The sequence below is a fragment of the Dermacentor variabilis genome, chromosome 1 (assembly GCF_050947875.1).
Source record: "Dermacentor variabilis isolate Ectoservices chromosome 1, ASM5094787v1, whole genome shotgun sequence".
Lineage (NCBI taxonomy): Eukaryota > Metazoa > Arthropoda > Arachnida > Ixodida > Ixodidae > Dermacentor > Dermacentor variabilis.
This window is the reverse complement of record NC_134568.1, coordinates 280,725,394-280,742,438: the sequence shown is the minus strand read 5'-3', so window position 1 is coordinate 280,742,438 and position 17,045 is coordinate 280,725,394. Positions and strand designations below refer to the sequence as shown.

General features: G+C 41.7%; 1 protein-coding gene across 3 annotated transcripts in view; it reads right to left on the bottom strand.

Moving 5' to 3' along the window:
• Positions 1-17,045, bottom strand: part of LOC142565819 (AKT-interacting protein-like) — a 45,815-nt gene that overhangs the window by 8,055 nt on the left and 20,715 nt on the right. For 2 of the 3 annotated variants that reach the window (XM_075676360.1, XM_075676368.1), the window contains exons 6-9: positions 10,304-10,392; positions 8,738-8,836; positions 4,764-4,932; positions 206-283 (exon numbers count right to left, since the gene is read on the bottom strand). In XM_075676360.1, coding sequence (XP_075532475.1) covers positions 206-283; positions 4,764-4,932; positions 8,738-8,836; positions 10,304-10,392 — 435 coding nt within the window. Of the gene's footprint in view, positions 1-68; positions 284-4,763; positions 4,933-8,737; positions 8,837-10,303; positions 10,393-17,045 lie in introns of those variants that run through there. The other variant, XM_075676374.1, reaches the window with a different exon arrangement.

Here is a 17,045-nt window from a genome sequence, read left to right as displayed (position 1 = left end):
TACATCAGCACATTGTGGTTGCCCTGAACTTCAATTAAATGAAGAATCATTGCACCTGTACTCATAAATTTCCTAACAAAGACCTCATAATTATACAACAAGTGCTTTTCAGTGTAAATCAAACATCAACAGCAAACGGGCAGTTCAACAAAATCAGCACGGTAAATCACTTCGGTGGGTGTCAGGATGCAGTCTTGGAAAATACCTGCATGCAGCCACGCTTGACCCAGGTTAAGCCAACACTACTAGGCGAGTCCTCCACTGTTTCTTCAGCAGTTTCAACCTGTGTCACCAAAAACATCAAACAACTCAATGTCAAGCAAAGGCTCTTTGCACAAATGGCTCTTGTATGCTCACAAAGAGTCCTCTTCTTTTTTACACAAAGAGAGGCTTCTGCAACCTTATATGTTGCGAATAACAGTCTTCTTAACTGAATGTGGCCACCACTCAGCATCATGAGGATATTGCAAACTTATAGGGCACCATGCTTCAGAACGTCCACTCATGCCGAGGCTACTCATGAGATAATGTTGACCAATAAACTTGGCTATAACAGCAGGCAGCAGCAATGTTAAGAGTGATCCTGGTACTCATGATCACTAAGAGCCGACTGAAAAAGGGCCCTTCATGTAAATAGAGCTAGGACCAGATTAAGTTTTCTTCTAGTTCCTAAATATATTCAATTGTCTTCAAATTGATTAAGTCATGCACAGTCCAGAAGCCTCCTCTTACACACAATCTTTTTTTGTGAACATAAAACCACAGCCATCCACTAGTATGGTCAGTTAAAATATAATCCTGGTGGCATCACAATATGGTAGCACTATGCATAATGTTGCCTGTTGATTATAGGTACCTCAAAGAAGTACCAATAAAGTGTAGGTTAATTATTAGAAAGCCACTCACCCCCCGCAACACACAAGGAAAACAGACCTCGAAGGTATAAAAGAACCTTCTGGGAGTACTGAGAGTCTGTCCGTTGCCTCACGGCCTAACTCGAACACTGCTGCTGCATTTGAGCTCAGTCATGGCTGGCTGGCTGTTCTTAATGATGGCCCCCATGCGGGCAGCATTAAAGCACCACAGTGCCAGCTTTCACCACCGCAGCCTTACTATCTCACAGCTGACCTCCGACATAGAGCCAGAATAATGTGACATGAGAAACAAAAATTACGGATTACTGGTGAAAAAAAAATGGCACATATAATTTGTCTATCTCAATGAGAAGCTATGCAAAAGGTAACCTTTATTTTTTAATCATTAAGTTGTGAGGCAAATTCGGGTCTCTGACACATGTTGCACAGTATTGACATTTGGTATCAACCACGCTGTCACACACTGGCCTTTGCTACATGAAAACAGCTGTGGAACTCCCCTTAACAGCTCTGGACGATGGCAAAGCCAACAGTGAGGCTCTCAATCCCTGGAATAACGAAGTCGAAGATGCCGCCTGCTGGCCTCAAGCATTTCGCGCTATCATACATTGCTTACATGTATGGATATTACGAATATGTTTTTACAGATGGTTCTGTGACACAGACCTCTTCCACGGCGGCCTACACGGTTCCAGGAATAGGGATCGCACAACGGTTCAAGATAGGACACAGGACGTCGTCTACAGCAGCTGAGTTGACCGGAGTTCGAGAAGCAGTTCGCTGCATACTGCAACAAAGTCTCGAGAAGTGGACAGTGTTCTGCGACTCAAAACTAGCACTGCAACTCATCAGCAATTATATGAGTGACAGAACTGCATATAGTCCTCTGGTTTATGACATCATGTCTCTGCTTGCTGAGGCGTCTCATTCCGGACATACCATCGTGCTGCAGTGGATTCCTGGCCATTGTGGAATAGCTGGAAACGAACAGGCTGACGCAGAAGCAAAACAGGCGCACACTGACGGAACTATTATAAAAATTCATTTTTCCCGATATGACATTAACGCCTTGCTCCATACCTCCCTTAAAACTTCTACGGCGCGACATTGGGACAACCCCGAACATCGACAAGAGCGCCTCCATAGACTTGACGCTGGATTACAATTCCGGCTTCCACTTCGGTTGCGGAGAAGCCAGGAAACACTCATTCATCGATTACGGCTGGGTGTGGCATACACCAACCGATACCTTCACAAGATTGGACAAATACGGGACCCTGAATGTAGCGTCTGTCACACTGTCGAGACAATATCTCACATACTTTGCGTGTGCCCTCAATATGCGGCCGAACGAAGAACACTTAAATCTACAGTTGACAGCTCGGACTCCCGCCCTTTTTCAGAAGAAAAGCTTTTGGGCGTGTGGAGGAGTGTTTACTGTGCCCATCGTGCCATAAAATCACTTTTGAACTTTTTAAGTGAGACTGGTTTAGACGATCGCCTCTAGAAGCTGTGAGACGTGCAGTCAGTGCGAAATGTGTTTGCGCAATTACTTTTTGTGACAAGATTACTTTTTGTATGGACAAGATTACTCTTACGTGTATTGCGTCTACAGTGCGCATCCGCATATTGGACAACGTGTACATAGTATCTCATTGTACCATAACATAATCACCCGCAACCTACCTTTCCCTGTATTTCCCACTTCCCCTTTCCCCAGTGAGGAGTAGCAGGCTAGAGACACGCTCTCCAGGCCGACCTCTCCTCCTTTCTCTCCATTAAAATCTACTCCTCCTCCTCCTCCACTGTAAAAGCCTTTTGAATGCCATAATTATCAAGAGAAGCTGCGAGGCTCCATCCAACATGCCTTGCTGTTCTAAGCCCTCTAGAGCTCATTCAGTGCAACACTATAAGAGCATCCATAAATGTGGACTCCACACCTGTGCTCTCAAAACCAGTTGCGGCACTGTACCAAATCATTACTCTCAAACACAACGAAAAGACCATCTTCGCATGAAGACTATGTACTGTTGCCAGCAGCAAATATCTACATGTCTACTTCAATTCACTTCTGCAACACACTACGCACATATTGATACATTTTGCAGAAGTTCAAGCAGAAGAGTGTTTAGTGTGAATGCAACATGTTTCAAACCTCATTTGTATCAGCACTTTTGATATTGAGGCACTATCTTGGTGTGTAGAATTAAACATGCAGTGCCTGAGTTACTTTCTGTTAAACTGAATTTCAGTGTACAGCTGCAGCAGAAAAAGTTAGCACAGGTGACCGATGACCCAAGCAGATAAATTGCAGCATGCGACGCTGTTGTCCCCTAAAATGCAGAATACGAGAGTGCCAGGCACCCCCTCTTTGAAACATGAATCATGTGGCGCTTTAGATACCAGCAAGCACAGGAACAAGAGCGCCGCATGCCGCAATTCCGCTGCTCTGGTCCTCAGTCACTTGTGCTAATCTTTTTCTGCTGCAGCTTTACATCAAGCTTTCTTTACAGCTTTTTTTTTCTTTTCTTTTTACCAGGTTCTGTACGAGGTTCGGCTATAATAACTAAGTATATGTCAGATTTTGGTAAATTTTAAGCTACTATATATCACGCAAGGTCCTCCTTATAAAGTTTTCATGTGGCATTGTTACCAATTCAACGTAGGAAAAGAACACAGGAGACTATTATAAAGTATACACTACCAAACATATCTACATGAAAATATGGTACTACGCACTCTGTTATATTCCCATTCACTCCCGTACACTGCACGTAACAACGTGTTCATACTGACAAGTTCAAAGTTGCTATAGATGGTGTCAAGTGAACAAAGCACTAATACAAAAAAGTACTTGTACACCCGAACCTCAACATAATGAACCCGTTTACAATGAACTATTAACTATTATTGCTGAACTAATATTGAAAGAATTAAAAATATGAAATTTGGTTGGTCATGCTTTAATTCAATGAAGTATTCTCCTGCTATAACAAAATAAAAAATGTAGGACTTGATAGGGTATCAATTATGGCAAAGCAAATTTTTGTTTTCAGGTGCCTCAAAAAATATATTCTGGTAGCAAAAATGTATAATACAGTCGCCCACCGACTTTCCATAAGCCAGATTCTTTTCAACCTGCGCAATTATTCGGACTTTCCTGCGGCAGTGCCACCTACCCCTAGCACCAATATATAAAGGCAATAAATGAAATCTGAGATGCCACATGATGTTTCAAGCATGAAACCCACGTGCAATGCCACAGACATGGTGGCCATGAACAAAGTTACTGCCATGTTGACTATGGAGAAAACTGCAACTTTGGTTGCCAGCTACCAACGAAGCAGCGTTGGTTAGGCCTAGAAGTTTAAGCAGTGCGGCTGGCTAAGTGGCTGGTGACAAGTCGTCATGGGAAGCTCTTCGTCAATATGTTCGCACTCAAATACCTTATCGGCGATCGAGCGCAAGGTCAGACACATGGGCTAGACTGATGGAAATAGTAGCAGAGTCCATGCACGATCCCCTACGTGTGCAAAAAGTCTGGCAACAGCTGTGGCTTGGCTTGGCCAGACTGCAGTCAGCAAGCCAACTTATCGGCCCTGTGTGATAACACCAATATCATGGTTGCACCTTTGCAGCATCATAGAATGTGTGTATGTATGCTATTCTTGTTCCTATGTCTCATATGGGCATGGCAAGGTGCCGTCGGGCCCTCAAAATCTGCAGGAGACCCTTTGCTGGCCCGTCAGGGGCACTTCACTTGTGTTTCTATTTTTTTTTTCTTTCACCAAATTCTACATGTGTGCTTACAACAAATATCGGACATAATGAAGGTATTTTCGTGCCCATTATAACAAGATTCGATTGTATCTGCTAATGCACCAGGACCTTGTCAAGAATGTGCCGCTGAGCCACGCGTTCCTCCACAGTGGAATCCCATGGAAGAAAGTGTAAGGCATGGCTGTCATCTGTGGCAGGGCTTTCATAAAGACGCTGCTCACAGCTCGCCAGGCTCTCAGCAACTTTGAGCTTGAACTGCTCCAAGTTCTGCTCGTACCTGCACAATAATGTGATTGTCAATATCTCTAAGCAGCCCCCCCCCCCCCCAATGCTTGACTTCTATGCTTTAATTACACAGTTTGAAGCACAACATAGTTCATTAACAGAGAACCAAATGAGAAGAAAAACAAAGGCTGGTCAGCTTTTATGCAACTAAACAATGTGAAAGAACTTCAACATGGCTGCAACTACACGTTTACACTGCACATGCACACAAACTAATTAGAAAGAGCTATTTTCCCTTAAATACCTCAAAAAAGAACGTGTAGCACCTGTACTGGTGATATCGCAACATCATAGACTTACAGTACCAAGTAATGGTGCTGCACTCGCTTTGGTCACAGTCAGCATACTAACCATGAGCTGAATGATTACAGTAATCATCTTGCACAAAAGTGTCTGCTGAAATGAAATAACACAACTAGACAAAACGTCTACTCTTTTGACAGCAGCAACAGCAGCCAACCAGCAACTGGATGACACGCAATGGCTTGGTAGCCACTTAGCTAGCACTGAATTATAACTACGATATCTCATTTAAGCATGAAATAAAATCCACATCTCTATAGCGAAATCTAAACTAAGCAAAGAACCTTTTATTCACATTTTTTTTCTTCAATTATTTATAGGCATAAGTGTATTCATATTATGAATGGGCTGTCAGTACTTTATACTGCTAAGAACTGAAATTCTTGTGCATCTTGATAAAAACAAGTAGCTCCTTTTTCTAGCAAAATTATTCTGCAATCATGCCCTAAAAAATTTCAAAAAAACGAAAGCAATCAAACATGCTAATCTTAAAATTTTAATACTGAAGGTAACTAAATACTGTTACATAAAAGAACCAAGTCACATTACTGCCTTCCTAACACACTATGCACAAAAATTTTGTGTCCAGATTTTATTTGCTTTTTTAGGTAGCTGCCGGCACCATAAGTAGACTATGGAGTCTCAATTCCTTAAGAGTACCACCAATAATTAATCGTGCCACCTTTCCTCCAATCTACTAACACGGGCCAAGTGCAGCATGGCTTTGGATGCAAAGCAGGAGGCTAATCACACCACCGAAATAGGAGGCTGCTGTCACATGGTATGACAAACTCAAGCGCACATCAAGTCATCCATGTGCTGTGGTTTAAGACCATACAATGACTGTATCACCAAGAACTGCCAAATCGGCCCTTTCAACTGTGTGCTTCTCTGGGAAATGCAAGGGTCTCTCTCTCTCTCTTCATTCCATTGAGAACTGTATGGACTTTGCTTTCATCAGCAGTGATAGTGCATATGCATGCATCAGTGGTGTCTGGTACCACAAGACCACTACCTCAGGTTTCGGTGATATGAACAGTCTTCTTTCTGCTTCATGCTTTCTAAAACCCGCCACGGTAGTCCAGTAGCAATCGCATTGCGCTGCTGAGCTCAAAGTCACAGGTTCAATCCCAGTCACTGCAGCCACATTTCAATGGAGGCGAAATGCAATAACCCTTGTGCACTCAGATTTAGGTGCACGTTGAAGAACTTCAAGTGGTCAAAATTAATCCGGAGTACCCTGCTATGATGTGCCTCATAATCAGATTATGGTTCTGGCATGTAAAACTTCTGAATTTGTTTTTTTTTAATGCTTTCTAATGCTGCCTTGACATGTGTTCTGAACTGGGCACATACAAAATTAAGTTAACAATTATTAGTTTCACTCTTGAGGAATTGAGGATCTGTACCTTAATTACAAGGTCAACAGCTACCAAATAAATTAGAACAAGAAAAAAATTTCTTGTCAGTACTCCTTAAGGTGGGACACGGGTTCTATAATGGTAAAAAATGTTCGAAAAATTTATTTTGAGAAAAACATATTTTAGGTATGTTTGTGCCTTCAAGCACCTGCCCTCGAATTATTAATGCTGATTTCGATTGGTAAATAGGAAAAAATCAGCTTTCAAAACACCAAGGGAGCCACAAAACGCTGTGCACCAGGCAAAATTTGTTCAAGCTTCCCCATGCGCTGCGGCCACAGCTGCCAGCACGCCACCACCATCCTGGGCTTGTTTTGAAGCCATTTTCGTTGTGCACAGTTTGCGCTGGCTCATAATGATGCCCCTCAAACAGTACAACCACTCTCGTCACTTTTCGGAAGAGTGATTTCTGGTCTCTGATTGGGCGGAGCACACGCACGCAAGCTGAGACCCCGGTCTTACACCTCTCTTTGGCTGGCACGACCAAAGCGGCCATTTTGTTTTTTATTTTTGTTTCACGTGCGCCGCTGCCTCTGCCATTGCTGCCATTTTGCGTGGGTTGTCTTCGTCTGCTTTCGCTTGCGTTCACGCAGCTGATGCATCGTCTTTTCGTCTTGTGGAATGTCGGGAGACGCTCGCGTATAGAAGCCATGTCAAGCTTACGGACAAAAAAAGTAAGCGTCAATGGAATGAGAGGCTGAAGACCGTGGACGACGGTGCGCTGCCTGAATGGCTGACATGAACGGAATGGCCGGAACCACCTGTTGTGTCCGAAGCAGCATTCTACTGACGCCGTTGATTCTGCTGGGCCTAGCTGCAGACTGATGCCATCTGATCGTCAGCCAGTGCATCCAGCAGCATTAAGAAACCAGTTTTATGCATTGAAGCAAAAAACTAACTGGGACACCAATGCATTTCAATGGACACTGAAAATTAATATCGCGGAACTGGTGCTACCCAGAGAATTTGTTCAAAGTGGATATGCCGTGCGAACTCAGCGGCTATAATTCGTAGATTGAATTATGCGGCACAAAGTAATCACTTTTAAAAATAATTAGTATAATTACGCTAATTATTCAATTGAACATTTTGATTTCCCGTTGAAGTAATGGCTACCTCAATGAGTAATTACATCAAGGGTTAGTTAGAATTGTGCTGCCATAGGCAATCATTAAAAAAATTTGGTGTAGCTTAGAAAAAAAAAGCACCCTGTATTTAGTATGGCCATTTTCATGAAGAATAAGGCTACAAAATGATGTCACTAATATTGCTGTAGCTGCATTCTAGAAGAAGCTACAGCTGTCTAAACTTTAATTGCATTTTTTTCAATTCAATGTTTTTACGCACCGCACTCAGCCTTACAGGTTTTTTTTTTCTATGATGTTACTGAGAGACAATAACAAGTTTGGTATTATTGTATTCATACTGAAATGATATAGGGTGTAATTCTATTTCTGTTACTCTAGCATCATTTTGCAAATTACAATCAAAGATAATAATGAGATAAAATAAGAACAAATATTCACAGTAAATGTTGGTCTGCTTTCTTACCTTTGGAATGCCTTCAAGCAAATAAAAATAGCATCACCCCCTAGAGCAAGTCTTTGGCATTAGCATCATGCACTTCCTTTTTTGTTTAGCAATATGAAATTGGCAAAAATCCCTGTAAGTACCCATTAAGTTTATTTTCAGACCTTTATACTTTCTGAACCAGATCGAGTAGCTATCGGAAACCTAATTATATATTTGAAATCAGCATAACTATATGCACGAAACCATGAATTTTAGTTTAGATTGAACCAAAAATTAAGAAAAACATTTAGAACCCACGTCCCCACTTAATGAAAGAATATAATGAACCATGTTACCCAAGTGAAAATAACTAGCTAGCTAAACAGGTTTATATTGCCCGATTTCCAGCTTGTACAGCTGTTTTGTTACTTTTTTGTTCTTTTCTTTCTGGTTTGTGACCGTCCTATCTGGTTAATATAAATAAGTGAACAATAATCTAGTTATATCAGTTGAACCTTTTCGCCTGAGTAGTAAACCTGCCCGTGTGAAAACATTACTCACAGTGTGGCCGCCTCAGGATTCAGAGGCGTTTGAGTCTCAATCTTGTAGAAGGCACGTCGTGCACAGAGCAGAACTTGCCATAAGAAATTCACATTTTTCCTGCATGACAAACCATTGTTCAATATTAGTAGCGTTTTCAACAGTTCTAACATTCTCTACAGAACAAAGGCGGCATTCTTACAGCAAGAAATTAAGCTAAATTCTGACTCTTATTTTTGGGTAACTTGCATCTGTTTACATGCACTTTCTTATCCTAAGCACAAAGAAAGAAATGAGTTGTAGACATGATTGAATAGCATATCAATAACAAATGGCCCTTTAACAAAGCTTAGTGCTAGTAGCTTCTGTTCCACCAATCAAGAAAAGGTAGACTCCACCCTTTCAGCGTCACTGACATATCGGTACATTTCAGTGTTTCTGTCCCGTCAGGTCACTGACATACCCATCCGTTCTCCCCTCTCTCTAGTCAGACGTGCGCAGTAATACGAACTTATCAAGCTCCAAGGTAGTTCTGCCATCAGTTGTATACTTGTAGAAGCATATTTTCTCATTTTTATGGGTTTGCTCAGTCAGGGTTTTTGTTACAATGCACCCCTTCGTGGGCGTTGCTGCACTGCGTGGAGCACACATCCTCATTTGGGACGGTTGGCTTCTGGACTCTGTGCACCACTACCATGGCGATTCTCCATTCAAATGTTCATGCCATAGCACAAAACCACCACTCTTACATGTTTCTACTATCTTTTGTAAGTTTACAGAATTTTTTTTGTCTTAATATTTACCCTAACATTGGAGAAGTGTGCACATCAGAACAAAACTAGGTAGGAGATACAAAACGAACATAGGAATGTGACGGCTATGCTAAGAGTGTATTTGCCATTACCCGTGTACTTTTTTTCCCTTCTGCATAGCCGAACATAAACCACTGTGTTTGTCTTATAATATCCGAGAAATGCGACACTGATAGGGTTAAACAGGAAATGAGAGTTCAATAATTAAAAGGCCGTATAATACAGTCCCTGGCCTCAACTGCTATTCTTTCCAACATCAGCAGAAAGGACTCAAACCTGAGCTATTACACCAGAGTCAAAGTGTAAACAAGTCATAGCATCACTGGACACTCTGTCTGTGCAATGGTTAAACAAAACACGAGTAAGAGAGTCGCATAACTTATTTCTTTTACAAAAATTTTTACTGCATTTTCTTCTTTAAGATGCTGACCTTTGCTGAATTACTAATTTATCTAAGAATTTGTGATTACCGAATTACTGACTGTATACAGAATCTGCAAATGTATGACAACTTGGCACGTTGTTCTACATAATCGTTGTTTTAAACAAATTCATCAAAAAAATGAATTCTGGCATCCACACTCTTTAGAACTGCCTCATACTATTCAGAATGGCAGACCCAAGAGGCTTTGTCTCGGCCAACTGAGCAGTGCGCCACAGCTTCATGATGTTTCAATTCAGGACATGCCTCTTGAGCAAACAAGCCTAAAGAACTATATGACCAGCTCTGCTACTGATTTCCTAATTAACATGCATGCTTTTTAGCCTGACATACCTCCATTTAAGAAAGCTACGCTTGATATCCAATTCCCCTGTAATAGGGTCAATGAGTGGGTGGAAGATGGGCGACTCAAACACCAAATCCTGCACCAACAAGAAAGAGAAAAGGGCAAAGTAACTACGTGCCAGTGCTTTTAACAACAAGCACAATAGAAACCAAGAAAATCATTACCAAAATGTAAACCAAGAATGAAACACACCACTGAATTAGAGAATGCTTTATCAGTACCAGTGAAACACAGCATGGCATATGAAACTTAACTTGCTGTGCAAAAATTCCTGTGAACAAAAAATTCTTTTTAGTATTGTGCTTTCTAGCAAAACAAACTCCGTACACCTGAAGTGAAAATGCACACATGTTTACTCACTGAACTTAGGTAAAGCGTAATTTGTACATGGATCAACACAAAGTTCAATGAAAATTGTGATTATGCCAATAGTAAGGTATCGTACAATTCAAAACAATTCAAATAACATACTGTTTACATATATCTTCTAATTAGAGCACGAAAGTGCAATGCTGAAAAATGAGTTGACAAGATGTAAAAACCAGGGTGTCGGAACGAAATATTTTTCGTTCTAGTTTTAGTTTCGCTCCACTGCTCCGTTCTAGTTCTGCTCCGTAACGAAAAAGGAAAATTAATGCATAACAGTTCTTAATGGTTCTGGTTCGCATGCAAAAATTTTCGAAGCAAGTTAACAATACAAATATAGTATTTATTTTTCTCAACTAGTGCCTTATGAATTCTGAGATCATGCTCAGTACCTTGAGTGAAGGCACTGAGCATGATCTCAGAAGCAGCACGTCATTGTGTACTCGCTAAAATGCGAGACAGCTGTTCCGATTAAACGAAGATAAATGAACGATAATACTTTGGTAACAAAGTGTTGTACCCACAGAAAACGAAACAATAAGCTCTTCAGCGTGCAAGCCCTGGGCTTTGCTACGATGCCAATCTGCTAGTGCACCAAGCAGTAGGCTTAGATTAGTGGAGCGCCCGACCGGCTATCGCTCACACTATCCCTGCACAAGATATGCACTTATGCAGACTCCTAAGATACACAATAATTCTGATGTTGCCTGACGACGGTTGTTTCGGATTGCAGACATTCCCCTTGAGCCCGAAATCGATCAAAAATATTTCGGTTTCACTCCGAAACAAAATAACAAACAATGTTTCGGTTACGTATTTGTTCCAGTCAAAAATATTGTTAATTTTTCGTTCTTCTTTTTGTTCTGTTCCGACACACTGGCAAAAACATAACTAGCATCCCTCTAAATTGTTACATTTTAAACTACGTGAGAAAGTTCACACAATTGTGGCACCTGAACTGCAAGATTTTGACAGATCTCATCTTTGAGAACTTCTAGACCAACTTTACAAATAGTTTCACCTAACTAAATGCAAGGCGTCACATGTAAGTGTAGTGGATTGCTATTAATTGATCACTTATTCTGACTTTTCTCCAAATGTAACACAGTTGCATTTAGTGGAAGGTGTCCAAGCTTTATAAATAAGGTTGAGCATTCCCTGTAAAAAGAAAAGAAAGAAAATGAGCCCGAATATTTTTTTGTTTCCTAATTTGGCTTTAACTGAAAAGGGTAATTAAAAGCAAATTTACCAGAGAGCTAAGACAGCGATTAGCATGCAGCTGCGAGCCTCAATGTGCTCTAGTGAAAGGAGCCTGTCAAGACTGTGCATCAGCCTGTTGCCCAAGCAGTCTTCACTTTTTGTCTCTTTTTTGTGTACATTTTGCCTGCCTGCAAGAAAAACTAAGAGAGGAGGGTGTACACAGAGGGGTTCAAGGAGCGCGACCCAAGTTATTGCAGTATTTACATTGCAATCAGTGTAGTGGATGGAGTGGGCAAGTTCACTGATAATATTGTAGGCTTGTATCTATCTAGTCATTATTTTCTATATATGATGGTTCATGGTGATGGTCCATGATGAAATGTGTGCGCGAATAAGAAATAAAACCCAGTGTTCGGGTTGATGCCATGGCCTTTTCGTCACATTAAGCCAACAGGATTAACCGCAGCAGCACCACGAGTACATCCAAAAAAGGTGACCAACATTTCGAAGTACACTGGAGCAGAAGATGACGTTCCTGTGGACAAATGGCTACGCTTCTTTGACAGCAAGCTGACAACCACAGGATGGCTGAAGCGAAACAAGTTAACCCACTTCAGTGATCACCTGGAAGGTGAGGCCTTCTGCTGGTATTTGACTGTGATTTTCAACACCAACAAATCATGGGAAAACATCAAAGATAGCATGCTCGAACGATTTGCTGCACCCTTTGGGGATCCATTCTGCCAGTTCATACATTGTCGCCTGAAGAGAGGTCAACCAATCAAGCAGTATTATGAGGAGGACGCACAATAGGGCTGCCTTACTGACTTGAAAGACAGCCACATCATTTCAGGCTTGACTGACAGTGTGCCTCCATTAATGGAGAAACATCTTGCTGCGAAGACATTTTCAACGCCAGCGAAGTGGCTTGCCAGTGCACTAGAAGCAGAGTCATCTTTGCAACGTGCCGACATTCACCATTTAGCAAGGCCGGCAATGGCATGGTGTGATCCTGTTGCAAAGCAACAAGACTCAGCGAGACAGCCACGTGTGCCCCCCAGTGAGTGCCGAAACTGCGCTTCAGCTGGACTGAGATGACAGCTTGACTGGCACAACGAATGCCTTCACTGTAAAAGCATTTCATCCTTTGCCGTCAACCAGGGAACGAGAAGAGCGACCCAAACCTATGTTGATACAGTTTGATGCCTTGATGCCCTTGTGAAACGGAATACTGTAAGGATGACTCTAGATACAGGAGCTACTACATGTATTACCTTCATCAACGAGACTGTGTTCAAAGCTCTAAAACTGCAATTACTCAAAGATTCATGCATCACTGTCCAACAAGTCACTTCATCAACAAAAACATTGGGTCGCGCACAAATGGAACTCTATAGAGGAAAATTAAGAAAGACAGTCCATGCACATGTACTGCAAGGCATGAAAACACAAATGTTACTTGGCCTGGACAACGCATGCTTTTTCAACCTCTCATTGAACCTCAACTCCACAACTTTATATCAAGGCAACAATATTATCCAATCCACTCTGATATATGAAAGCAAGTCTTTAGCGTTGACGCTTCTTCATTGCAAAGTGTTGACATGACACAGCTTGAGGAGCCTCAACAAGCAGCATTGAAGGATGCTCTTCGGAAGGATGAAGAGATTTTTCTTCAAAATCCCAAATGAACGTCAGGTGCATCACGAGTGAGCAACACCGCATTACATTGACCAATAATGTTCCAGTTCACCAACCGCCATATCTATGCTCCCAGGCCGACAAAGCGGACATGGCAAGACATGTTGACTGTTTTCTCAAACAAGCTGTACCACCGACCATCTTTCGCACCTTACACTGCACCTGTCATTGTAACGAAAAAAAAAAGGTGAAGGCCATACTTATTTGTGCATCGATTACCGCAACCTTAATGCCATTACACTACCAGACTACCAGCCTATGCCATGCATAGGTGATGTGCTGTATACCATATTTTCCAGCATGTAAGTCGCATTTTTTTTCCCCGAATTTTTCGTCAGTGCGTTTTATAGAACGGTGCAACTTATATACTTTTTTTTTTTCTTGGAAAAAACTGCTGTCAAATCAGATTGGATGCTATGGCCACACGAAGCACGCTGGGTTGACCTCCTCTGGCAGTTGCTATGGGTTGTGTGCGTGCTATGGAGGTACTAGGTTCTTCTTGTGATCGAGTTGCCGAGTACCTTGTGAGAAGGACAGAGCAGCAACGCAAGTGGCGGTAGGCCGACCGCGAATGGACTGACTCCGAAGTTGTTGCATCTGCAGATCGCTTTCAAGAGACAGTGCATGCCACTGTGAAAACTACGCAGTTGCCACCAGAGTACAAGCCACCCTCCTCGCTCCTGCGCTGCCTTCTGTTTTCCTCCCTTGAGTGCAATTCAGTTCACCGTCACAAGCTTTCACTCGGACATACCACATACGGCACACGGGGACGATGTTATCATCCTTGGACTTCATACGGAACATCGCAGCGACCACGACAGCAGAAATGCTTCTGAAGTGTCCATATCATTGCTAGTGCGCATGAGACATGTGCATGAAGTGAAACGTCATCGTACATTTTTTAAAAATTTCTTACCAAATGAACAGGTGCATCTTATACCCCAATGCGACTTATACGCACTTTTTTTTTTTTAAACTGCCATTTTGAGGGGGTGCGACTTATACAAAGGTGCAACTTATAGACCGAAAAATACGGTAACTTGGGTGCCTCACGATACTTTTCAACTTTAGATATTACACACACATTTTCGGAGAATGCAAGTCACTTGCAAGTTTTATTGGAGGCCCTAAAGATAGCGAATATTAAGCTGAAATTCAAGAAGTGTCATTTTGCTCAGAATTTTATAGACTATCTTGGGCACAGACTTCTTCAAGGCACTGTGACACCCGAAAGAGCAACATTGAAGCAGTGTTGTGATTTCCAGAACTGAAATGTCAGAAAGACCTGCAAATATTTCTATGAACCATCAATGTCTACCAGCAGTGCATTCCCCATTTTAGCAATATTGTTTATCCTGTTACGAGGATGCTACGCAAGGATATTCAGTGAGAATGGGATGTTTAATGTGAAAAGGCTTTCAATGAAATGAAGAAACAGCTAACCGAAGAGCCAATACTGATAATATTCAATGCCGACAAACCATGCATCATTTACTGCAGTGCCTCAAATGTATGTATCGAAGCTGTGTGCTGAAACAACAAATGAAGGAAACGAATGCCCTGTCGCTTATTATTCAAGGAAATTGCTGAAGCACAAACAGAATTGTGCAATAACAGAGCTCGAATGCTTGGCCATAACTGATGCTGTCAGCAAGTGGCACTGCTACCTGCATGGAAAGCCTTTTATTGCCATAATCGACCATGCTGCCTTACAGTGGCTTAAGAACATAAAAAATCCACAGAGGCGCGTAAAGCTATCTATGTACGAGGTCAACACTTGATATCAGAAAGGCAGCGATAACATCAAAGCAGACATGTTTTCTCAGTCCTGTCATCCAACTTCCTTCCATACCAGAGCTTCAAGACAACCGGGATGACTGCCCACATTGCAAACATACAATCCAAAATGGCCTGACCATTGTCAGCAGAAAGGGAATTAATAAAGTATATGTCCCTCACACCCTCCCATTGGGACTTCTCAAGAAAGCCCACTGCCAGTTTGGTCATGTTGGGGTGAAGAAAATCTTGCGAATACTTTCACCACAGTATTACTGGCCAGAAATGATCAGTGATGTTTCTAAATACGTTCGATCATTGCAATATATGCCAGAGATGCAAGAAACCAAAAAGCAAGCAATTTGGGTCACTGAATCTCTGCCACCCGGGGAACAACCTTTCAACCTTCTCACCATGGACAGACACTATTGGTGGCTTTGCGCGATACGGCTGGTCAAAGAAGTTCATTCACTTGGTAACAGATCACGCCACACATTATGTGTGGGCATTTGCTACATGTAATAAATTTGAGACATCTGATGCCTGAAAAACATCTTAGCTGCTAGAAAGCCAAAGATTGCTCTCTGACCGTGGACCAGGATTCACTACAGGCAAATTCAAACAGTTCTTGAAACACAACATTCATCAGCTCTTCACATCATCTCAGCATCCACAGTGCAACAGCATGAACTAACGCACAAATAAGACTATAATGACTCAACTCAAATGCAAAATCAATGAAGAGCCTTGAAAAGCATGGATTCAACATATTTCGGAGGTTGATCACAAATACAACAGGACTTCACACGAAGTGACAAGATATCCACCCTCTTTTCTGATGTATGGAATACCTTCCTATTCACCACTGCTAAACAGCGAGTTCGAAAATCTGGAAGAGTCAAAGAAGGCTGCAGTTTGTAATTCCCTTGCATACCACAAGAAGAGCAAGGTCATATAAGACAAAAAGTTTCTAGCAAGTGATCATCAAGTTGGTAACTTGGTGCTCTATGAGACAGTGTGGCATTCAAACCAAAGAAAACTATGTGCAGTGATGGAAGGACCTTACAAAATAATTCGCAAAGTGTCCACAGTGAATTACGACATTGACCGAACTGTGATACCGCTATACAGAATTACGAACATAGAGCATGCCAGCAAATTGTGCAGATATTATTGTCCCAGCCAAGTGACCTTTTCTCTGGGGGGAGGGGGGAAAGCTGTGATGGTTCACGGTCATTCAACAGGATGACCGTGAATGAGGAAGTTGAGTGTATGCACGACTAAGAAATAAAACCCAAAGTTCTGGTTGATAACACACCTTTTTCGTCGCATTTATAATTCACTAGAGCACTTTACTTGCATAATGTTACAAATAAAGTCAAATTCTTTTTGTATTTTTGAATATCAAATGAATTCACTCTTAATTCCTGCACAGTTAACATCACTGTAAGGCATTGTGTTTGTTAGACTACTTCTTTAAAACTTTATTTGATGCATTGGTTGCAACTACAGTGAAGAGCAGGGTGTCCATTTATACAGCACGTTTCAGCATCAACAAAATTAGTGAACTAGATATTAATGGCAGAAAAAGGAAATGTTAAGGCTCGAGATGAAAAATTTTCCGACCTGTAACATTATCTGACAACACCGGCATGATAATGATGACAATGGGAATGTGCCAATGAC